This window comes from Mus musculus, chromosome 9, assembly GCF_000001635.26.
Source record: "Mus musculus strain C57BL/6J chromosome 9, GRCm38.p6 C57BL/6J".
Taxonomy (NCBI): Eukaryota; Metazoa; Chordata; class Mammalia; order Rodentia; family Muridae; genus Mus; species Mus musculus.
In genome coordinates, this window is record NC_000075.6 from 117,230,722 (window position 1) to 117,255,972 (window position 25,251).

Here is a 25,251-nt window from a genome sequence, read left to right on the forward strand (position 1 = left end):
TTCCCAGCCTCAGAAGATCTGGAAGCTGGACCCTTTCAGCATGAATGGGATGCGTGTACATCCTGGAGGCAGTCACCCCCAATCAACTCACTTGAGACTAAGTTATATGCCAGACAGAAGAGGACATCCTACCCTGATGACACAATCGAAGCTCACAGAAATGGGAAGCACCATTAGAAGGCTACTGGGATTTTATGAGGTCCCATTTGTCGATTCTTGATCTTAGCTTCTGTAAGGCAAAGGACACTGTCAATAGGACAAAATGGCAACCAACAGATTGGGAAAAGATCTTTACCGATCCCAAATCTGATAGAGAGCTAATATCCAATATATACAAGGGGGAGGGGGAGGAAGAAAGGGGAAGGGGAAGGGGAAGGGGAAGGGGAAGGGGAAGGGGAAGGGGAAGGGGAAGGGGAAGGGGAAGGGGAAGGGGAAGGGGAAGAAGAAGAAGAAGAAGAAGAAGAAGAAGAAGAAGAAGAAGAAGAAGAAGAAGAAGAAGAAGAAGAAGAAGAAGAAGAAGGCGGCGGCGGCAGCTGGTAATTGCTATACAAAGAGGAGATGGATATGTGGGACCGAGGTTCCTCTGCCTGGAGCGAGGCTGATATGATCCCTTGCACCAGAGAGAATGTCTGTCTGTGGCAAGCATGCCTCTGCCTCCAGACTCAAATTTATATGTTAGCCAGGGTCACAGGCCTCCACCCCATTGATGGTCTTTCTCACACAGCCTGTATTTAGAGATTCGCTCGATGGTTCTGCTTGCTCTTCATCTGTACTTGGCTATTGTTTTTCAGCTTGCACTGTGAGAGTTGACATTAACTCTGAGAGGGCAAATCGATGACTCTATGTCACCATGCTGGGGACATTTCCCAGTGCTTCTCTGGAAATCTCTTTCCAGACACATCTCGATAGTAGAAAGGAATCAGGTCCAGGATGGACAAAGCAGAAAAAAACATGTGTTTTAAATATTCGTATTACATGCAACTCTATTGGATAAACAGATATATGCTATGAAATAGATGTCGTTAAAAAGTGTCCCGGCCAGCACATTTTGTCATAGTACTTAGGACTAAGAACCGAGTACTTAGTGGTATGACTGGATGATGTGACTTTGTGGGAAGTAGCTAAGTGGATGTCTTCGGAATGGTAAAGCATCAGTTAGGGGACAGTGGGAAACAGGTCTCAGACCTGACCTGAGACCTCCTGAATCAGCCTGTCTAAAACAAGGAAACAAGCGCGTGATTTTATTCAGGCCTCAGGAAGGTTCTTGCACACGGGAAACTTTAAGACCCAATACTTTGTCTAGACAACACAGGTGGGAAACACATCTCAACGCTGGTTGCCTGGCTGTGTTAGCTCACAGACAGAGGGATACCCACAGGGACACTAAACAGAGCAGTCAAATCTGTGAGCTCAGGGAGCAGGTGAGCAACCGCCTCAATAGCTAAGGCAGGGGGTGACTAAGGAAGAGAGCAAGATTCAACCTCGGCCTCCATGTGTGTTCCTACATGTGATAACATGTATACACACATATGCACAATGTTTATACACCACACATGCACACACATGCAAAACCAGCCAGGCCAAAAAAAACAAAACCACCACCACCACCAAGAACAACCCAAACAAAAACAAACAAAATAAGCCACAGGACACTATCAGCTTATTTGAAAGACATCTCTCGGTCTTAGTGTGTACATTTCCACACTCTTGAGTGTCATGTGCACACTGGCCAGTGCTCACACTCCCACACACTCTGAGCTTTTCTGTCTATGCTTATACAAGTTTCTAGGTCGCTCTTTATCTCCTACAGGTTAACTTTCTGCTCCACTGCACCTCGAAACACTCAGGTACAAAGACTGTTTCGATCACCCTGCTGTAGCTCACTCCTACTAACTCTGTCAAGAGACTAGCTTCTGCTCAAGCCATCACCCCTAGTTTCTGCCATGTCCGTCACACTGTACTCAAAAACTTGAAGGAATTCTTGCCAGTCCAAGAGCCAGACAAAACTCACCTCTCTGTTTATTTGCTTGTTTTTCGTTTTGTTTTGGTTTGGTTTTATTTTGTCTCCCAGAAAGAAGCAAACACATACAGAGATTATCATGGAACAGACAGGGCTAACACAGAGAGGGCTGGAGCTCTGAAACAACTTTATACCTTTTCTTAGCTTAGCAACATGGCATTCAGTCAGTCGCTATATCTGCGTGCATCCATTTCATGGCCACATAGAAAAACATAACATAATTCATTTTAGTTTCTCATTAATGTGTGGCACTAATGATCTTTCCTGTTTAACCAATACTGCAGTAAGAAGGTAGTCATATTTTAACCCTTTTGAAAAAAAAGTTAATCTAGAATTGACTTGCCATATATCAGGCAATGTTTGTAAAATTTCTAATACATCCATTCAAACTCAGAACCCTAATCTACATAGTCAGCAATGTCTCTCTGAGAGTGGATAGTGTGTGTGTGTGTGGGGGGGGGTAGGTGTTGGGAAGTTATCTCTCTATACCTTCAATTACCCCAGGTATTAGAAAATGTCTAACTCTTTAACAATTTACTAAGTAAAAACACATCTTACTGGAGTTTTAAATGGTGGCGGCTTACTTACTTAACTACTTATTAACTATTTCTACTTCTTCACTTAAGGATTTTTGCCCTTTTGATTATTTGACCTTAGTCTGTCTCCCTCACTGAGCTGTAGAAGCTTATTCTGTCTCTAGAGTGACATATATAAACGTCTGACATTTATAATGCAAACATTTTTACAACATCACTTTTTCCTTTCATATAGCAGGTTATCTGTTACATAAAATTTTATAAACTTTTTTTTGGTAAAAATGTAAGAATTTTATAATAAAATGAAAGGATTTAAGATGTCCATTCTTTTCATTTATAGCTATGGTTTTCAATTAAACTATTCAGCTGTGCCATGTGCAAAGGTTAAACCATCGTTCATTCTTTTATTCTAACTTTTATTACTTTGTGTGTATGTGTGAGTGTGTGTGTATCTGTGTATGTGTGAGTGTGTGTGCAACTGCATAAATGAGTGTGTGCACAAGTGCATGCATGAGTGTGTGGCTGTGTGTGTGCATGAGTGTGTGGATGTGTGTATGCATGTGTGTGTAATATATGCATGTGTGTATATGTGTGTGTGCACATGTGTGGAGCCCAGAGAACTGCCTCAGTTGTTACCCCTCAAGTACCTGGTTTCTTGCTGTCAGGATATCTCACTAGCTCAGGCCTTGCCAAGCAGACCAAACTAGCTTTCTAGCGAGTTTCACAGATCCTCCTGTCTCTGTTTCCAACCCCTGGGATTCCAGGCACATGCCAACACGCCCGTTTCCTTTTACAACGGTTATGGGTATAGATCAGGTCTTTGCAAGCGCTTTACTAATAGAGCCACCTCCATTATTTCTTATGTCTTCAGGTCTTTCAGCGGTTCCCATTTGTTGGCTATCCATGTGATATTCAGGTCAAAGCTCAGTGTGTTACTACATACACTCTGTCTCCCCCTCTACCCTAGACTCAAGCCTGTCTTATGTTCCTTCTAGTCTGCCAACAGTAAGAGCCTCTATGCCTATGCCAAGTGAGGCTGTTCTTCATTCCATAGATATCGGTCATATGACAGTGTCCAGCCAATGTTGCACATGGGATTTTGAGGCAGGACAAACAGAGCAAAGGTGGTCACCCATGGGCACTTTATAGGACAGACAGAAGGGAAGCGAGCTAGTGGTTAGGTGTTCAAAAACCTCTAACAGTAAGTGACATCAGACTCAGAACAAAACTTACATATTCAAGGGCCATTTAGTCAATGGTTATTAAGCAGCTACTGGATACTTGGGAAATCACACAGCTTGAAGAACTCTGAAATGGCCCTTGAATCATGGACTTGAAAAGCTTGGTAAGTGTAACCACAATAATTAAAGAAGGATTACCAAGAGGGTAGAATTAACATTTAGCAATAGAAATAAATGCCAGGAAGTTGAAGGGACACTGGACAGCTGACGATGGAGCTGAAAGACACGATCTAGAAAACCATTCTCATTAAAACCCAGCACTGCACCCCAAGTCAGCACTGGCCTCACACACGACATTTCTAAACATGAGGTTTCACTCTGGGAAAGCAAGAGCTGACACTCTAGTCAGCTGCAAGAAAATGACACCTCTTCCGCCCTCTAATTTAGTTCCTCCAGGGGACAAAGGCATCCCGGAAACTTCAATGAGAAAAGTACAAGTATTGTGAAATATAGCAATGTAGAAAGCAGACAATTTCCCAATATATTCATTTTAGACTGCAGGGTGAATTTTCTATAAAGGGCCGAGAGAGAGAGAGAGAGAGAGAGAGACAGAGAGACAGAGAGAGAGACAGAGAGAGAGACAGAGACAGAGAGACAGAGAGAGACAGAGAGACAGAGACAGAGAGACAGAGAGACAGAGAGACAGAGACAGAGAGACAGAGACAGAGAGACAGAGACAGAGAGACAGACAGAGAGACAGACAGAGACAGAGAGACAGAGACAGAGAGACAGACAGAGACAGACAGAGACATAGAGAGACACAGAGAGACAGAGAGACAGAGAGAGATCTTTCAGCTGCATTCCAAAACAAAACAGCAATACCAACATTTCACGTAAGAAATAGGAGGATTAGAGACAGCAAATCCAAGCAAGAGCTCAGTGTTGCTGACTGGAGAGCAGGGTACGTAGAGACAAGCAGAAGAGTGGAGATGCATTTCAAGGAAGACATTGATCTGAGCCAGCAGAAAGCCGTCTGCTGCACTGTGGCCAGGCATCGAGTCAATCCCAGCCTTTCTGCTGCCTTCCTCCGTGCAACAATGATGGTCAACAATAACCATCTCCTGGAGAAAACTGCTTGTACCCCATGTTTCACCTTCCTTGGACGTCAGTGTATTTGCATTCTTTGTGGAACTCGGAAACAAAGGACTATTAGTCTCACACTGACCCCAAAGACATTCTTATCAGATATGCAAAGCATTCTTTGGACAAGAGGAATGTGAAATATAAATAAGGAAATGAAATCTGGGGGTCACAACACTAAAGTAAGTTGCAAACCCAGACACTGGGCCTCCAAAATGAGCATACACAGTAACTTTTTACCCAAATAAACTATTTTCATTCTCAGTTATTAAAATCATCTAGACCCTGCTAATACGTTTGTTCTGAAACTCAGTTGATACAGTATACTGCGCAATACCAACATTTTTATTTGCTTTTGCTTCTCTCTCTCCTTCTTCTCTCTGTCTCTGTCTCTCCTCCCTGCCTCTTGGTATGTGTGTGTACGAGAGAGAGAGAGAGAGAGAGAGAGAGAGAGAGACAGAGACAGAGACAGAGACAGAGACAGACAGAGACAGACAGAGAGACAGAGACACAGAGAGAGAGAGAGACAGAGACATAGAGACACAGAGAGAGAGAGAGAGAGAAGTGTGTGTGTGTGTGTTCTAGTACTTGCATGTGTGGGTGGAGGCTGGAGGCCAGCCTCAGGTGTTTTTCCTCAGGAGCTGTCCACTTCATATTTTTGGAAAAAGCCTTCACTTGATCCTGGGCCTGGCCGATCAGGCTAAGCTGGCTGGTCAGCAAGCCCCAGGAATTCTTGCCTTTACCTCTACAGCTTGGCTATCACAGGCTCATGCCACTCTGTCTGGCTTTTAACATGGAACCTGGGGATTTGAACTCAGGTCCTCATGCGTTAGCAGCAAGCACTTAACCCACAGGACCATCTCTCTATCTCTGTAAAAGTGAGTTTTCAAAAATATTAATTTTTTATTTTATGTGTATGGATGTTTGTCCGTGAGAGGTGTGCTGCTTAAAAGTGCCCTTGCCTGATGCCCCCTTCAACTTAGCATATAAGGTGGCAGACAGGGGACATCTATTCTGAGCATGAGAGGAATCCTGGTAAAGGGCTGAAAGATGACTTCATGATGGCAATGGGAATGCAGAACTCCTGCTAGATTCTAAGGGGTGTCAAGAAGAAATGCCCCATTCTTCTTTGGCCAAGGTTGAGGGCTCCCTTTCAATCCAAACTCACTTACGATAGCCATTTTCTCCCCTCATGGAGAACAGGGTTGGGAGGTGGTTCAGTTTGTGAGTGAACGGGCATGGCATGAGGACCCAAGCTCGTATCCTCAGCATTCGCCTAGGAAGCTGGTCATGGCGGCTCACATCTGTAATCCTAACTGGTGCTGATAGAAAGAAGCAGATTCCAGAGCTCACGGGTCAGCCAGTCTAGTCAGTCAGTGAGCTCCAGGTTCAGTGAGTCCTTGTCTCAAAAGAATAAAGGGAAGAGAGATTGACGAAGACATTGGGGGTCAATTTGTGGCCTTCATACACATGCACACACATATGTGTGCACATGCTTGCACACACACACACACACACACAATTACATATTTTAAAGGAGCAGGATATACTTCATATGAGTTTAAGCACAGAGAGGCGGCTGAGTCACACCACCCACAGAATCATGAGTTTTTAGGAACCAAGCAGCCACATAAGAAGCTCATCAACGCTTTAAAGGAAGCTAAAGTGATCAGAAGCTCGCCAACTTAATATTCAGTAATTGGCTATTTACAATGCAGCATAATCCACAGTGACCAAATAGTGGCAGAAAATCATCTTGACCAATGAGCTTCGTGTCTGTAACTTGTGGTGCAAACATAAAAGCCATGATGCTGACCGTAAGAAACATAAACACGAATGACATGCTGAGCATGGGCCAAATGTCTGTCACTGGGGAAACATGAAGGAACAATACCTTCGATGCGAACGCACCTACTATAGATCCGGAAATAAATATGCACGAACTCAAAGGATACTGTTGAAGAGCCAGGCGTGATGTCTCAGCCCTGATATCTCAACATGCAGGAAGCAGAGGAAGAAGGATTTCATGAACTCGAGGTCAGCCTGGGTTACCCAGAGCTTCAGGCCAGACTGGGATAAGGAATGAGGTGCCAGAAAAAGGGAGGGAGAAAGAAAGGAGGAGAGAAGAGGGAGAAAGAGAGGGGTGTGGGAAGATGGAGAGGAAGGGGCCAGGAGAGAGGAGGAGAGGGAAGGATAAGGGGGTGAGAAGAGTGTATCTACCTATCAATATTGGCAGGTGCAGAGTTCTCTAGTGATCTAGTGCTGTGTTGAGAGATTCTTAGGTTCTCCATGGTGGGACTTGGATGGCTCAATGCATGATTTTGTAATAGAAATCCTTCCTAAATGTTCACGAATTATGAAGATAGAAACTATGTTTTCTATAAATATTAACAATAGCAATGTAATTAAAATCTGATACATTAAAAAACACTATAAACAAAACCTAAGGGGTTCTTCCTGGGGTAGAAATACAAAAGAAGTCCAACTCAAGATGAAAATTTCAATTGAGGTTACTGTTTTCATACAATCCTATGGTATTCTAGGCCGATGTTCTCATGTATTCCTAAGTGCAGAAAAGCTCTCTAATTCTCTAGGATGCCATTTGACACTGTCTCTCATTATTTAATCGCATCTTTGCACATACTGTGTGAGTGTGTGTGCATCTGTATCTCTGTGTCTGCCATGGCATGCCTGAAGGAATGAGAGGAGATTCTCAGGACTCCACTATCTGGGTCTGCCATGTAGGTTCCAGGGACTGAACTTAGGTAATGCTTGATGGTATGTGTCTTGCCCACTGAGTGTCTCAGCAGACTCATCAATTTAAGTACACATTCATATCCTCTTAGTTACTTAATCATATATGGAAGTCACTTATATTTTACAGAATTGTGAATTCTTCAAAACTCTGAAAAACTACAATACCATTGGGATAGGTCTGTGGGACATAGAGACGCATGGAAGAAGATGGTTTAATTCATTCTGAAAACCCACCACTAGAATATTAGTCTACATAGGGATTACATTAGATCCTACAGAGGTGTTCAAATACCAAAACTTGTGATCCAAGCTGAAAGAGTATTCATGAGACTAACCAGGATATAAATCTGTGTACCCCTCTACCATAAATGTATCAAGACATAAGTAGCTCAGTCATGTTCAAAAACACAGAGAAAATTTACCACTGAGCACTAACAGGAGAAAGTCAACACCAATTCCATTCCATCTAGGAAAAATAAATGGGAAAGGCACACAAATAAATGCAAACAGCCAACTAAAGACACTACAGGAAGGACCTAAAGCTCAAAGGTAAAAGATGGAAGGTTTTCAGAGCAAGAGGCAAAGAGTCAAAGAAGATGAATCCATCTTAAAACCTTAATTACAGGAGAAATAGAGGGAGGGAGGAATAGATGGAAGGAATAGAAGCTAAACTGGAGAATCATAAATAAATAAACAAACAAGTAAATAAATAAACCAGGGAAAGCAATCAAGAAAGTCAGGGCAGACACAGGACAGAACACAAAGGGGAGGTCATGATGTGTGCTGACCATCCTGAGAGGGACACAGATGGAGAGGTAGGTCCAGAGACCATAGCAGAAAGGAAAAAACAGAAACAGTACAACTACCAGCCAGCCTTTCTGGGACCTACTGAGATCTGGACACCCTCTCTCCAGGCTCCACCCACCTAAGGTATCCTTAGGCTAACAAAGTCCATCGGACACCATTATTTACAGATCCTCCGTTGGCCTGGCTATTGAGTCTCGGGACTCATTATTAGTGTTTAAATATCACTTCTGCAGAGCTCACAGTTTGCACATGTTACACCACAGTTTTGTCCTCTGTTCTATACAAAACAACATTGTTCAAAATTATACTACAGGACACATACAGATTGGCACGACTAATTTACACACACAACTAACTGCCCAGAGAGGTTGAAAAAAAATGATTCTAATGATTCCTTCTGGAAATCATTCTTTTTTCTAAACAAAAGTTCCAGGAAGACCTTTAAACAGGACCTCCTTGTGAACTGGGAAGGAGACTATAGAAACAACAAGCATGATTAGCAGAAGTCTGGGGAGTTGGCTCAAGCACAAGGCGCTTGTCTCACAGACATGAGGATCTGATTCGGTCACCAGAAGCCAGACAAGGAGCTGGGAGCTCATCACTGTGCTTCAGATACAGAGTCAGGTGGATCTCTGGGGATCCCTGACCAGCCAGCCCAGCCTACCTGGCAAATTCCAGGTCTGGTGAAAGTCCCTGTCACAACAAAAACAAGATGGCTGCCCCCTGAGCATGAATATGTGACATTGTCCTATGACTTTCTCTCGGTCTATGTGTCTGTCTCTCTCTGTCTCTCTGTCTCTCTGTCTCTGTCTGTCTCTGTCTTTCTGTCTCTGTGTGTGTGTGTGTGTATGTATGTGTCAAGAATGACAGACTATTGCAAATCAAAACAGATCATCAATTGTCCACCCCAACTTGACTGCTTTTGCCTCAAGACACCAAAAACCTTAGCCCTTTGACTTCCATATAGTTCAGGTTTTGCCCCAAGATGGCCTCCTACTCATAAATGGCCTTCCCCTTGCCAAGCAGCTCTTCTTGATTGCATTTGGAAAGGAATCCGGTCAGCTACTCCAAGCAAAGTTAGAGGAGACAAAGACCTGGTGCTCTTCCCCTCTTAATTTCCCGGGTCCCTTCTGCTTGGTTTCCCATGAGCCACCCCTTAAGGAGAATCTGTCAAACTGTTCTGTCCTGTCATGTTTGGCAGCCATGTGACAAAGTGCACCGAAGATCACTGCTCTCCACGAGACAAATAAGTGTTATGAAATTATTAGGGGTTAATTAGAACAAATCAATCAGTAGGATTCTGAAAAGATGTTATTGAGAGTAACAGAGGGAAGAAAGCAGATACATTGCTTTTGTGACATGCTGACAGTGTGTCTCAAAGCACAAGAAGATACATTTTTTTTTGTGACAAAAACTGAAAAAATATCAATCCCTGTCAGTTTGGTAAGAGCTGTCCCTATGAGCCACCCGTGGTCAGAGGGAATACATCCAACCCATGGTCCAAAGGAAACAGATCTGTGACTCCCTAGGAATGCCTTGCCCCTCTCCATTTCTGTCATCATATAGCTACAGAGAAAGTCAGAGACACCAAAATATGCCTGTGACTGTTTTAGGAGTGTATGCTTGCATTCTGTATATGGAAGAGATTTTAAAAGATGGTTCATTGAACCTTCAAATGAAGTTTGATGTGTAGCTAAAGATCCTGTTTAAAAGAGCAGCTCTGAGCCTACAAGATGGGTTAGTAGGTACTGAGATAAAATGCTGAAAATGAATGGACAAGGTGATATGCACCGAAAATCTCATCACTCTACCACAGGAGGCTGAGAATGGAAGATTGTGAATTGGTGCAGAACAAGACCAACTCCCTCTTGCTTAAAACAAGAATGGATGGAAGCTCTCTGAAGAATGGGAGGAAGCAGTCTTCTTGGTGTTGTAGAAGCAGCACAGAGACAGACTCTCTGGGCAGCCTTGACTACTCTGTGAAAGCAATGATGGATGTGGTTGAAATGTACACACATGAAGACACATGTTCTTTAGGAGGCACATTGATTCTGCAAGTCAAGAGAACTTCCCCAAGCTGCAGAAACCATGGAAACTATTGGAGCAGAAGCAACTGGCAATGTTGACACACTATGCTACTTTGGGAAGGACATAGAAAAATCACCCAATAACAAACGTATCATGGCATTGGTTGGCCTCCTATTGGTACTGCAAGCTGGCAGCCTGAGGAAACTCAGCTCCAATCAGATCTGTCTCTGACAGACAACTCCAACAAACAAAAATGAGTTTGGTGAACTTGGCCCTAAGACCTGGACCTTGCAGCTGTTTCTCACTGACAGAGGTCAATCCAATGTGTCCACTTTGGTCAACCAAAGACTGTTAGTGACATTTTTCAAAAGAGACCCCTTGAAAGGTCAAAGACCACAGCAAATGGAAGCTAAGGCCTGGTGTGGAAGTGTTTGGTTTCTTTGGAAATTCTGTTGTGTCATGTGATGTTTCTCTGGAAGCTGTCTTGTGAAAGGATTCTCTGGTGAAACAGATCCATGAGGGCGCATGTGATGTTTTTCTGGAGCAGATGCTTGAGAGGGCACATGATGTTAGGGAGGAGAATAAATGGAACCACATCAACATGGAGAAGTCTCTTTTGCATGGCAATGCCACACAATACTTCCCTGCTGTTCTCTGGGGTTTCTGACCCTGCAATGCTTTGCTGGTCTTACTTATTCATTGGTCTTCACTTTGTAGAGAGAAACTTCTTGTGGTGTTCCGGCTGATTCTTGCCACTTTCATTGACTCATATTGATTTGGCAGAGCCTTGTGGTTTCTGCTGGCTTGAGCCACACTGCTACTGATTTGCTTTTGGTGTTTGATATTGGACTGAACTGCTGGTACCCTGACAATAAAGAGTGGAATCGACCCAAAGAACTACTTCTTAACAGGTCCACAACACCCTCTTCCTATAAACCTTCTTTTCCCCTACCACTGGTCAGTGAGCTAGAAGGGAGAATGAAGTGTTCAAGAACTCTAAATAAAATAGGTTTAAACGAGAAAAACTTAAGCCTACGGAGGCCACCCACAAAATAGAGTGTGACACAAAAAACCCCTAAACTCCTAAAATGGGACTGTAAATCAAGCGTAAAACTTGTTGACTTCTATTTATCAAGCATAAACCCTGTTGAGTTCTATTTATCATCCCATTTAGTGTGATAACCTTGATGCCTCAAAACAGTTTGCCCATAACTTGTTTTTCTAAACTTCGCAAGAATATAGTAATCAAAAGGGGAGCTCAAATGTACAAGAATGCATAGACCAGGTAGGATTGCTTGAAGCAACGTGTTTCAAAATCTCTTTCAATGTTGAAGTATACTACTAGAATTTTTTTTCAGAATTCCATAGTTTATATTAAAAATGCATTATTCTAAAGCTAAGAAAGAAGCAGGAACCGGTGTGCCTTGCATCAGACAAGAAAACAGGGGACAAAATTCTAGAACAAAATCAACAGTGGATTGGCTTAACTCTCAAAAGAACAAGCTGCAAATCAAAGAAAAGATGTTTTCTTATTCTAAAGAAGTTAGATATCAAAATTAATAATTACATCATATGAGAGCTTGTAAGGGCAGGTTTTCCAGAAAACGATCTTTTGATATTTTAAATCAATACAGTAAATGAACTGAATTTTCAGAAAATGATATGCCTCAAAACAGCCCAAACTTCATACTCATTCCTCCAGATTCATCCACTCAAAGTTATCTGATGATTGAAAAGGGAATTTGATCAAATTTAAATACACTGGCTTAAGTCACATTCAGAATGCTATTGTCTACTCAGGTGCTAAATAAAGTCTGGCAACATAAGAGTTTACACACATCAGCAAATCCATCAAATATGACATAAAAATCATTTAAAATGGTTCATCTGGTTTAAAATACTCATGTAGCTACCACAATGTTTTCCATTTTCTTCCATGCTAAATTGTCCTTAGTCAGTAAAACTGATTGAGTTGAGTAGAAAGCAAATAGTCATGTTAAAATAGCAAGCTGGGTACTGGAAGGAGCTCAGAGGTAAGAGCTGCTCCTGAAGAGGACCCATCATCATGTGCCAGATCACAACCATCTGCAAGTCCAGTTCTGGGACTCTCTCACCCTCTGCTTCAGGAATGCATGTCTTGCACACAGACTCACTCAGGATCCCACATCTTCACATAAGCAAAATAGACACGTCTTTAAAAAAAAATGGGAAGATGGGATCTCGACGCTCCTCGCTGAACTCCACAAATGATCAATCTCCAGTATAGAAATAGACAGCCAAAGTAAGATGAGCAAAGGACCATTCACAGCCAGCATTGTGAGGGAAGCAAGAAAAATCACTTTGTATTGTTAATAATTACCGTCTGTCTGTTTGCATTGTGTACACAAGTGCAGGTGTGTGTAGACCATTGCATCTGAGTGGAGGTAGATCAAAGGACAACTCTGGGGGTTCGTTTCCTTCCTTTCCGCTGTGGGATCTGGACACTCAACTCAGGTAGCCAGATTTAAAACTTTGCACAGCCCCTCTACAGTCTGAGCCATCCTGCCTGCCAGCCAAAGTGCCAGTGTGTTAATTCTGAACTATGAAAGGAAAGTCAAGACTAGCAGCAGGTAGATAGGCCAGGTCATGGAGAGAAGCAAAGGCTTTCCCCTAATGGCTGTGTCCCCTCCCTCCTGCTCTGAACATAAACATGTAATCATAAAAAAAAATGACAACTCGTGTGCTAAATCATACAAAACCAACACATGGCTGCCAAAGATTAAAAGGCAAATTATTCAAAATGGGTCATTCTATGGTATTTCATTTTATTAATTCAGCTTAGTGGAGATTGAGGGGGAAAGAGGAATGGTCTCCAACAAGGACAAGAAAAGCAATTTCCAGAGAGGATTCTCAAATGTAACTCACTGGGTTTATATATCTTTGAGGAATTACTGTCGTTTCCCCCCCCACCCAAATTATGTTCTAAGTAACTGTAGTATTTTGATCATGTTTCCAGGGCTCCTATTAGACTTGGGAATTTGCACATTTTACAAACTCCATTCTAAATATAATCTCATCTCTTGATGGTTGTTCCTCCACTCACTTTAGCGCCCACATCCATTCATGAATGAAGGGTATTTAGTATGTTTAGTATGTGAGGCCGTTCAGCTCTTTTTCCAAGCTTGTCCATACACAGTGTCTGCTCCTCCTCCACCTCATGGGCTGGAAGCTTCGGAGTGGAAGACATCTTGCTCACTGCCAGGTCCTGGATAAGCATGAACTCAATCCACTCAGAAGAGAGAACTTTAACCACCACAGAAACAGCCGTCATGGGGATGATTAAATGATGCCTGTCATTTTGTCCCACCCCTCTCCACCCACTCCCGAGTGATGGATGGGTTCCTCTCAGTGTTTGGGATTCAGATGTGAAGGGCACAGCTATATTTGTCAAGCTCCTATACCCTGTAACGCAGCATTTGACTGATCTGAGGAGAGCATCAAAGAACCAAACAAAAATTCCTGAAAAGCACCAAATGCAGGTCACCTCCCAAGGCCAGCAGGGCACCAAACAATTCTCGGCTGTCTACAAAGAGGATTTCCCAGTGTTAAAGTGGGCAAGGGTCAGGGTGAATGAAACTGGCCAATGGACCAATGCCCCAGCAGGTACAACTGAAAATGGCCAGTGGATAAAAGAACCATTTCATGTACACCCATCCTCATCATAACTGGTATGTATGAGAAGTTGAAATATCACACTGCAGAACTGTATTGATATATCCGACTCTAAAGAGTATGTATTTAATGAGTCATAGACGTGAATGGAAAATAAGAAAACAAAAAAATCTTGGTGTGCAAATTGGCTATGGATATCAGCCTGCCTGAAAGGAAACTTAGAAGAAACCAAGTCAGCTCATCTCTGACCATGCATCCTGCTGTGTGTGTGTGTGTTTGTTTGTTTCTCTTCTTTTCTTTTCTTTCTTTTTTGAATGGCCAAAGTCTAAAATCTGAAACCAAATAGCCAATTCCATAGACACTTCGAGGGGCCCTGAAAATAGTCACTAACCATACATTTTCCATATATATATTATAGTTTATTATGTATTAATTATTACATATTGTATGTAGGTTTTTTACTATGATTTGTGTGTGAGAGTGAGACCGTAGGTGGGACCATGGAGCTCAGAGGACAACAACCTTGGGGACCCCTCCTCCCCTTCTACCTCTTTTAAGACTGGGTTTCTCTGCTGCAGCATTGGTTAGGCTTAGCTGGCCTGGAAGCTCCTGAAGGGTCAGCTGTCTTCACGTCTCTTCTCTGGCTTAGGAACACTGGGATTACAGACATTTGCTCCTGCAGCCAGCCTTTTCATGGACTCTGGGGATTCGAACATGGATTGGCAGTCTTGTACACTGAGGCATCGTTCCAGCCTGCTGTGTTAGCATTATTAATCCTACAGACCTACAACCTCTAGGGAGCCAACACTACCCCAAAATACCATAATCACATAAATAATACAGCAAATACCCACAGACCCCAGGCTCTTCTCTAGAACACCATCAGCGCAGGAACAGAGGCAAAGCACATGGCCTTGTGTGTCGTTTTCTAACTTTTAACATCATCAATAGAAATGCCGTAGTCCTGCAAAACCATACATTATATTTCCCATTATCTTTCAAAACAAATACATTCTTTCCCATTTTATTATCTCTGAAGAATGAAACCTTATCAATATACAAATTTTTAGAGGTAAATGCCATGAAGGTTTTCTGACAAGAATTCCAAAGATTAAAGTATTCAAAAAATTCAGAAGAAAGTTATGAAAATATTAATCATAATATCAAGAAGGAATGTGAAATTTGCTTCTGAATTTGTGTTCGGAGAGTCACTGAGACTTGCTTTTGCATGTCTGTCATTCTCATTAAGTAGGTGTATGTCTTCTAATTAAATGTGCCACACTAGGGCACACACAGGCATATATTTAAAAAAAAAAAAAAACAATTGTTAGTATTCATCTGTTTCCATTTCAAGAAAACATATTTTTTTCAAGCACAGCCAAAACAGTTCAATGTTTTCCCACTACTGCAAAAAATAGCAACACACATCCTGAAGACACGGTGCAGCTCACAGCCTCACTCCCTGTTGCTCTCGCACGGACCCATCTGCACCCTGGCTTTGCAACAACTATAGCATAAAAACGTCCTCTCTCGCATGCTTTGGCTATTACACCAGCTAATCACATACAGCTGTGTGTGCTGCATGAGGCTGTTACAAAACAGTCTCAATCTAGTACTGGAAGCCAAATGCGGACAAACAGCCACCATTTACACTGAATAAAAAGTTCAACATGCACACACACACGCACACACACACACACACACACACACGTGCACGCACACACGCGCCGCACACACACACGCACACACATGCGCGCACACACACACACGCACACGCACATGCACACACGCACACGCACACACGCACACACAAAGTTTCTTTTCAAAGAAAAGACTTATGTTCTTCAAGTCCAACAGGAGCACCCTCGTGGACGAACCTCTCTCCACCAAAGTACTGATAATAATATCAAAGGAGATTGGTGAAAAATCACAGTAGAACAAAATGAAGCCTTCTAGAATTCCTGAAGCCAAAAAGACCCAGAATGAACTTGCACCCCCTCCTTTTGTGTCCCTTCCTGAAAAGTGTCCCTGTCCCCAGCTCCAAAACAGAGATTATTCCCTCCTGTAGAAAGTTCTTCTATTGCGTAATTCAGTTATTTCTTTTGTAAATGAGGAGAAGAGGAAAGAGGGATGCTTCAGGGGGACCTACGGGCGCTTCCTTTAAACTCTGAGTCCAGAGAAAAGAAGAATTTCCTGAACAACCTGACCTCAGTTGAAGAAGACATTTTAAGGAGATAAAACTACATTATCTAGAAAAGACCTGCACCAGGCTGCACCTACCTCCACTGAGCCTAAAGATCTACAGGAGCCGAGAACTGAATGCAGGAAGTAAGTCCTTGTGGCTATTTCTTTTTTTCTCTCTCTCTCCTAGTTAAAACAAATTAAAATTCTGCACACTTAAAAATAAGTCAAACAAGATTTATCACATTCCCGGGCTGCCCTTCATCCCCGCCCCTAAGCAAAGGAAAATATTTGGAATTGTAGCTAAATATTCTATGGTTGAAAGTTTTCTTTTTTGGTTTGTTTTTGTTTTTTGTTTTCAATAGAAAACCAGTTTTGTATGTTTCAAGCTTTCAAAGCAAAACAGAACTTAGGAGTTTTCAGGGCTGTTTTCAAACAACTGGCAGGTTACCAAAGACTAGCTATCAGTGCAAAGCCCAGGCAGGAAGCAGGAAGAAATCCCACCTCCCTCCCTCTCTCCTGGAGGCTTGTGCTCCTGTGCCTACATCACAACTGTATGAGGAGTGATTTTGCTTTTGAAGAATCTGAACGTCTGCAGGTTTGAACGTCCCTTTGCTCGCTAGAAGCCCCTTTCCTTTGCCCACCCCCTCTTCCCTCCTGTTTTAGGTATAGGCTCTTTCTAAGGCACAACCCATTTCTATGACATAACTGAAGCTCGACTCTGTGTGGGAGGCAGCAGGCTGGGCTGTCAATGATGAGAGCGGATGCTGAAGTCAATACACAGTGGGTGAGACTCACCCTCACTCCTGTTCCTGCCCTGAATGTCATCTGAGTGCCTCTAGCCAGAGGAACCCAGGGAAGGTCTACTAGCCTCAACCCCTTTTTAAGAAGGTCTAGGGAAAACCAAATGGCCAGAGAGGGGAACACAGTCCTGCTTGCTGGGCTGGTAGAGAGGACTGTGAGCCTGGAAGGTTATGGAAAAGCAAGAAAGAAGACACCAGCTGGGGGCTCTCTCTGAAGTGTGAGGACCGTGATTAAAGTTTTCCAAATACTACCTAGGAGAGAAGGTCCCTTTCTCAACCCCAGTATCCAGGATACCAGTTCAGCAAGCAGTGAACAAGCACACAGCCTTCCTGGGCTTTCTGTTTTCAACTGATTTATTGATTGTTTGGCAATTGTTGTTGTTTTTGTTGTTAAGAAACACCCCTACCCAACATGGGGTTGCAAGAGTCAAATGCCATTTTGTATTTTTCCAGGAAGACAATGTACTGTTTTCAGATTGCTTTTCTCTAGAGCTACAGATTGGTCTTCGTACCCATCCAAGCAGCAGCTTACTGTGAAAAAACTTTTTAAAAATCAAGCCACCTCACTTGTTTAAATATTATAGCATGTTGTTAGGTTGTTTTTTTATTATTATTATTCTACTGTGACCAAAAGCAATGCCCCTCCTTCAGATTGTCTTCAAGCAAGAAAAAATTATATATATAAAATATATATATACATATACATATATATCCAAAAGACCATAGAGCCAGAATACTTAGATATATGAATATAACCCAGCACCAGAGCTACAGTCAAGGGCCAAGCGCCCATGTCATTTAAATACATGACATTGTGTGCACTTAAGTCCTTGTGACAGTTACTCTCTTATTTAGGCTACATGTACGTTTTGTCTCCTATAAAGCATTTTAAGCATCTGGAAAATGAGATGAAACAGAAACAGCTGATTTCTAGTTTTGTTTAATTAAAGAAAGCAGAACGTTACAGGAAGAAAGAACTCGGGCGAATATCACCATCCCCGAACTATAGCGTACATCTGAGGAAGTGGAAGGCCTGTGCCTTCATTTTTAGATTGTTAGAGTACTAAATTCATGTTGTTTTCACACAACCAGTTAGAACTTGTGTCCAGCATCTCACTATTTAAGTACAAAGTAGGAGTCCAGGGGTTTGTTTATGTTTGCTTTAGGTTTTCTAAAAATGATGCTAAACACTGTTTTTCATTCTTTAAAAAGTCCAAGAAAATCCCACCTCCCCTGGCCCAGCCACCCACACCTCTTGTATATTAGGAAGGAAAAACACTTGACTTTAAACAACCCTTGTAGGTCTGATGTCCCTGGGATGTGACTTTGATCAACCATAGGATTCTATTTCTATCAAATATAAGTTTTCCTTATACGTGGGCATGGTTTCCATTGGCTGTGACAGCAACTTAAGCGGCAACTAGACATCAGTGCTGGAACAGTGGGCTTCCATGAATTTCATCGAAGCTCACCAAATAAATGTAAAGCTAACACCCTCCCTTGTAACTGGTTATGAATGCCGTTCTGAGATAGGTAGGTAGGGAAGGGGCAAACGTCCTGTGGGAATTGTATTCTGCTGCCCTCCATGCTCTGGAACAGGCTTCCCTGCATGTGATAAAGTCTGACAGAAAGTCCCCACATGCTCAGAAAGAACAACACACTGATACTTCGTCAGAATCCAACCTTTCACATCTCTAGTTCCCTGGGATGTCATTAATGTCTGTCATACCAGAGGCACCAAAACAATCCATGACAACTACTGATATTCTATGATGCAACCATCAAGATGAGCTACCATGAAAAACCAAGTAGCTGATTTCACATCCATTCCCTCCTCGCCCTGATCTGATTACCCAAATATCAGCTTAAGATGCCTTAAGTGAGCTAACTTCTTAAAAATGTGGCAGACACTGATGGCTTTGGCTGGCTCCAAAGTAACAAGATCCAGAGCCGCTGTCAGGGTCCATGGGGCACTAACGCTGCACAGGCCCCCAAACAGACTTGATAAACCTCTCAGTTTTCTTTCAGGCAAAACAGGTCAAATCACTACTGCAGTCTTTCCTCACTCCCATTTCTGTCTCTGTCTCTGTCTCTGTCTCTGTCTCTGTCTCTGTCTCTGTCTTTTTCTTCCTCCCTGTCTCCCTCCTTCCCTTCATCCCTCCCTTTCCTACAGTGGCTCACTCACCCAGCACCCTGTATCTTTAACTCTCCCCAGCATTCATTATTCCGTTAGTAATACTACATTAAAGGCAATCTAGGAGAAAAACAAAACAAAAACCCCAACTATTTCACTCAAACTTCAATCAAAAGTTTCTCTTGTGGTTGTAATGGCACCAGAAAACCAGAACCAGCACAAAGCACGATTTGGGGAAACATTTGGAAAAATTTAGCCAAATGAGTAAAAGGTTTGGAATGTTTGATATTTTTCAGGCAACCCTGGAGCTTATTGCTTTTGTCTCTTTGCGGAGAAAACGGACCGTGGGTATGCTTTTCTTTTTTAAACCCGCCTGACCATTTCTTTAAAGTAGTAGGCAGCCAGTGCTGTCTACCAAGTTGCCCAAAGAGTTAATACTCAGGGCACCAGGCAGGAGGGCTGGTCTATTTAAGCAGCAGCTGCCCAAACTAAGTGGGCACAAAGGCAGAAAGCAAAGTGAGTCGACCTTGGAGGGGTAGGGCATAGGGTAGAGCAATCAGAAAAGGGGGAAAAATGGAAAAAGAAACACCAGCCTTTAATGCAATCCTGAGAGGCTGTTGTCCAAATGGGCATTGTCTGATGAGACAGAGTAAATGGGAGGTAACCTTATCGTGAATTACCAAACCCTGATTATGCCAAACCCTGAGAACCCAGTGACAGCGTACACTGCTCAGCCGTGCCCTGCTTGCTCTCACATGTGGAGTTACTAAGAAGATGGAGGGGTCTGGTTAATTCATTACGAAATCAGAGAGTATCCGGCATGGTACCCTCCACCCCCCACCCCCCAAAATAATCAAGCCCAATCGAATTGACAAATTAGAGCATGGATCTCTCACCTCACATCTTTCATGTCTTAACTGCAGGATAAAAAGTTCAGGGTGGGCACTGCCCCCTGCTCAGTTTCGTGGGCTTGCCTCCAGGCCCCTAATGATCACTTAAGCACATGCTCGCACAAAGCCTAAAGTCTTTAACCAATTCAAGTCCAATTATTATCAGTTACATCCCATGCCTTCCCCCCACCCCCAGACCCAGACTTCCTAGTGGTAACTGAAGGGTGGGGGTGGGGGCCAGTCTAAAAGTAAAAGCTATGGATGCTAAGCCTCTAGTTCTTTTAGCCCCCCAAAGCATCTCAGTCAACCTTCACATAAAATACAGTCCAAACCAAAAGAAAAAAGAAAAAAAAATGCTCAACAAACTCTGAAAGACTTTGGTGGGTGCCTCCTGGCGCTCCTCTTTCCTCTTTCACTAGGCCATGAAAAGTTTAAGTGGCCCCCACCCCAGAGTGTTTTCTGTAAGGAAGGGGGAAAGGGAGGGGGGTACCCAAATCTTTGAGATTCACACACAAAGAACAGCTCGCTAGAAAAGCTCCTAAAACAATATTCTCGCCCCCTGAGAACGTCTGTTGGGACCTCGTTTCTAAAAATCCCTGCTCACCTGCAAAAGACTTCAACCATCTCACCGGCATTTCTGCAGCTAAATAACAAAAGAACACTCCATTGAAAGTCCCCTGTCTTTAAAGAGAAAGCTACACTCCGGGGCTTCCTCTCCCTTCTTTCTCTGGCTTGTTAACTCCGTTCCTACTGTTAGTAATTTGAAAGAGGTCGGCAGAGGGGATGGGGGCTAGGGTGAGGGAAGGGTCGGATTGCCACGCTCCGGAGGAGCGCCAGGCACCACGCTGCCTTCTGAAGCCCGCGGGTCCAGCCATACCTTGGTTTGGAGGTACTGAGGACAGTAGTACGTGTACTGGGGGTACATTTGTGGCTGATCCAGGCGTTTGCCCATGTAGCTGGGATCTTTATCTCCGAGGCAGGAAACTGAATAACAGGGTGTATGATGCCCCAGGCAAGCGAGCTTCTTTCTCTTAATCCACTGTCCCTGGCAGTCTGCGTGACTGCTGAGGCTTCTCAGACTCCAGCCTCACTAGTTCCAACACCGTGAGGAATTTAAAACAACCCAAAAAACCAAAGCAAAGCAAAACAAAAGAACCAAAAAGAAAAGAGAAAAAGAAAAAGAAAACAAAAACAAAAACAGATGGGGGTTGAGATCTGTAGCGGAAACCCCCAGACTGCTTCCCCAGTTCTTGCCTGCCTGGTTCCTCCCAGCTGCCCGGTCCAGTCCGGATGAAGCAGTTTGCTCTGTGACCAGCCTGTCTCTAGTGGTGTCAATCGCAGGCGCTTGTAAAGGCGAAGGAGGAGAAAAAAAGAAATAGATCCTTTAGCACAACTCGGAATCCTTGCAGTACAGCTTTCGTTCTCTCCCGTGTCTCTTTCCCACCGCGGAAAAAGGAAATTTTAATAAAAAGAAGAAAAAAGGAAAAGAAACAACGGACAAAAAGAAAAAGAACGGAAAGGAAAAAAAACCGGGAAAAAAAGAAAAAGAAAAAAGAAAAAAGAAAGAAAAGAAAAAGAAACCCGTGCAGGCTTAGTTGCTGCTGTCTGGTTCCCAGAGTGACATGGTGTGTTCCAGCTGGCCTTGCCCCTCTCACTCACTTCCCCTCCTTCCAGCCAGTGGGTGGAACTGAGAGAGCCTCTCCAGGGAGCCGGGCACGCAGTCCAGAAGGCTGCAGTATTTCCTCCAAGGGGGGAAAAAGAAGATGAAAAAGAAGAAGAAAAAGAAAGAAAGAGGCTGCTGCCACCCCTCTGCTAGCTATCTGGAATAGCACAGTGAGCAGCGTCTGCAGCCGAGCCGCGGGTGGAACCGAACCCCAGCTTCTCTGTGAAGTGCCTGGGTGGGGCATGGCCCAGCCTCCCTGCCCTGCTCCGACCAGGGCTCCCAAGCTCCCAAGCTGCTTCTCCTCTTCAATCGCCAAGTTCCCAGAGGTGAGGCATGGCATTGATGAACAAAACAGACCCTGCCCTGCGAGGGGAGCATGAGGGAAGGAGAAGTGTGTGTGTGTGTGTGTGTGTGTGTGTGTGTGTGTATTTACACACACATGCCAACCTTTCTAGTTAAGTAGGGAGAAAAGTGTATTCAAGGCTTTTTCAAAATCTGTTAACACATTAAAAGCCAGATGAACCGAGGACCTGAAGATGAAACCAATGTTTTGGGGGATGCTCAAGAGAGGAGAAAAAGTGGGGATTCTCAGCTGGGTACCTCTGTGGGGAAGCCAAGCCCCATCTCAACAAGGGGGTTGCCTTAACTATCACAAATAATTGTGTTGTGGCTTTATCCATCTCTTAAAAACGAAATCAAAGTGATCTTTACATTTATTCGCTTATTGGAGAATAAAATAACCTCTCTCTCTCTCTCTCTCTCTCTCTCTCTCTCTCTCTCTCTCTCTCCTTCTCTTACTTGCTCTTTCTTAATGCTTTCGTGGCTCTGTAAGTATTGCACACAAAAAAATTGAACAAAAACTCATAATTACTTGTCAGAGTTTTTCCCCCCACCAGTAATAATATTCCGACACGTCGATCAGCTGCTACATTATAATACAGATTGTTTCAGAGAAGATAGATCTCCTTAAAGGGTTTCTCTGCAAGGCGGCGGTGAGGCTAAAATTAGCTGTGCCAGCTGTGTTTTGCTGGGAGTGCTCACGCATGCCCGGAGCGTGGGCAGCCAGCCTCTGTGCCTCTCCACTCCCCCAAGTCTGCCGAACACTCCAGCCGTCCTTTCAGATAAAAGACTCCAGGTACAAAGGCAGTTTCCTCACATGGAGGGAGAATTGAAACTGCAATACACAGGATGCCACCTCTGCTTTAAGTCCCGCCTGCCACTCATGGGGTAACAACCTAGGCTCCTGTGCTCCTTAGCTCCAGGAAGCTCAGTTCTGAAGTCTGGGTACCAGCAGAAAGACAAGGACACGGAGACATCACATTGGGTTTTATGTCGATTCTCTCTCTCTCTCTCTCTCTCTCTCTCTCTCTCTCTCTCTCTCTGTGTGTGTGTGTGTGTGTGTGTGTGTGTGTGTTTCTCTTTTTTAAAAGACAGGGTCTCAGATACCCCAAGCTGCTCTTAAAACTTGCTGTGAAACGGAATGATTTTGGCTTCTGATTCTCCTGCCTTCCATCGCCCAGCACTGGTATTGAAGGCATAAATTAATGAATGAACCAGGTTCCTGTGGGCACTGGCTGTGGAACCTAGGACCCTGCCCACAATGGGCAAGCACTCTACCAACACAGCTATCTCTTGATGACAAAAATCAGAACTTGGGTTGGAAAGTGGGTATGGGACACCTGTGATGGAAACATATCAAGACAGCTTCACTCATGGACCTCAATTATTCCATCCATAAAATGGAGAAGGACAGCAACTGAAATCAGGCACCAATCTCAAAGTCTTCTGGCCACATCTCCCTCTCTAGAGAACTTGTCAAGCATCTGGGAATCTCGTTGTTCCTTCCTTTCTGCTTGGTATCAGACTGTAAATTCTACTCTTCACACTTCATGGTCCAGCTCTGAGTGCCACTGAGCAGAGGTCATGTTGGTGATCGCCAAGCTCACACCAGGCATCCTCTGCCAGCATGAACATGCCCCCCTGAAGCAGTCTTCCTGAAACCCTCACTTCCCAAGGTATAGTTGGTTTTCCCCAAGTTGGTTTCTCCCACGACCTTCTAAACTCAGAACAGCAGGCCATAGCCTCCTCTGTAGCCTTAAGAACTAGCAAGGCCAGACACAAAGCATGTGTTCTGACATGCTTGGAGAACAAAATATCCTGGACATAATAAACAATTTGTCCCTCAACTCATGGTGGGCTTTTGGACCATTTCATTCTTTTAAAAACATTTGAAATTTATGTTTATTTATCATATATTGCACATACATCTGTGTGTAGAGGTCAGGACACAAGCTTTGAGAGTTGCTTTTCTCTGCTCTAACGTGTAGGTTCCTTTGCTGGGATTGAACTCAGATAGTTAGTCATGGTGACAAGCACCCTTAACCGCTGAGCCATATAGCTAGCCCATCCATTTCACTCTTTGTCATTGCCTAGGCATTGACCTTGGTCCAGGGTGTACAGAGACACAGAGGTCAAAAACTGCTTCTTCTTTGACAGCACAGATCCCAGGGAGGGGTGTATGCCGAAGAATACATGCATGAGGTCGAAGGCCAGGAGCTTCTAGGTGTAGCAAGGAGACTTAAAGCAAGGGGAAGCATAGACACTGGGGTTTGGCTTTAAAAAGCATTGTTAAGAAACTGCTCCCCTAAAAGGATCTTTGAGATCAACGCTGAGTATGGACCAAGTCTTGGGTTTTGGTGCTATTGGAGTGTTCAGTGTCCAAAGCCTTGACGGGTGACTCCATTCCTGCCTACCTCCTCTGCAGACTCCATATGCCTCAGTTTCTTCATTCTTCAAATGTCCCTATCCACTTCCTATAGTTCATGAGGATCAGTTAAGATAAACACCTGAAGAATTCGGGGATACCGTTAACGTGTCATACATATTCCATTAGATGCCAGCCTGAATCCTGGGGGGTGGGGAGAAAGCAAGCCAACCAGAGGAAATGGCAGACATAGGAAATTTTCTATATCTCAAGAGTGTGTTTTGCCACAGCCCAGAGGCTGCCATGAAGCCATCAAGGGGCAAAGACCCCAAGACAGGGCTGGAGAGGGAAATCCCCAGTTAAGTCACCCTGGGTTTGATGTGATGGTCAATGGTGAGAGCATGACAGGACCTAGAATCACATAGGAGACTATAAACCCCTGGGCGTGTCTGTGAGGGCTTCTCAAGGTTAGGTTAATTGAGGTGGAAAGACCCAACCTCAATATGGGTGTCACCAAGCCATTAGCTGGGCTCCTGGAGTGAGTAAAAAGGAGAAAGTAAGCTGGACACCGGCGGTCATCTCTCTCTGCTTCCTGACTGCGGACACTCTGTGACTTCTAGCCACCTTCTCAGACACCACGACAGCCTGGAGCCTCAAACTGTGAGCAGAACAAACTCTTCCTTCTTCGAGTTGCTCCTGTCCGTTCTTTAGTTGCAGCAAGGAGAGAAGTCACTTTAGTGAAAATACCTGGGAAGG

The 25,251-nt window shown here is 43.7% G+C and overlaps 1 protein-coding gene and 1 long non-coding RNA gene across 11 annotated transcripts in view; one reads left to right on the forward strand and one right to left on the reverse strand.

The window, feature by feature from the left end:
- The window catches only part of Rbms3 (RNA binding motif, single stranded interacting protein), a 1,057,168-nt gene that overhangs the window by 657,976 nt on the left and 373,941 nt on the right, over window positions 1-25,251 (reverse strand). For 5 of the 10 annotated variants that reach the window (NM_178660.4, NM_001172126.1, NM_001172122.1 and 2 more), the window contains exon 1: window positions 21,006-21,762. The exons of 1 other annotated variant lie outside the window; for it this stretch is intronic. In NM_178660.4, coding sequence (NP_848775.2) covers window positions 21,006-21,080 — 75 coding nt within the window. In that variant the 5' untranslated portion in view covers window positions 21,081-21,762. 4 more of the 10 variants (XM_017313253.2, XM_017313252.2, XM_030244162.1 and 1 more) reach the window with 3 other exon arrangements.
- Gm17396 (predicted gene, 17396) lies at window positions 21,812-23,977 on the forward strand. Its single transcript, NR_166691.1, has 2 exons — window positions 21,812-22,117; window positions 22,624-23,977. It is a non-coding gene; the product is annotated as a predicted gene, 17396 (long non-coding RNA).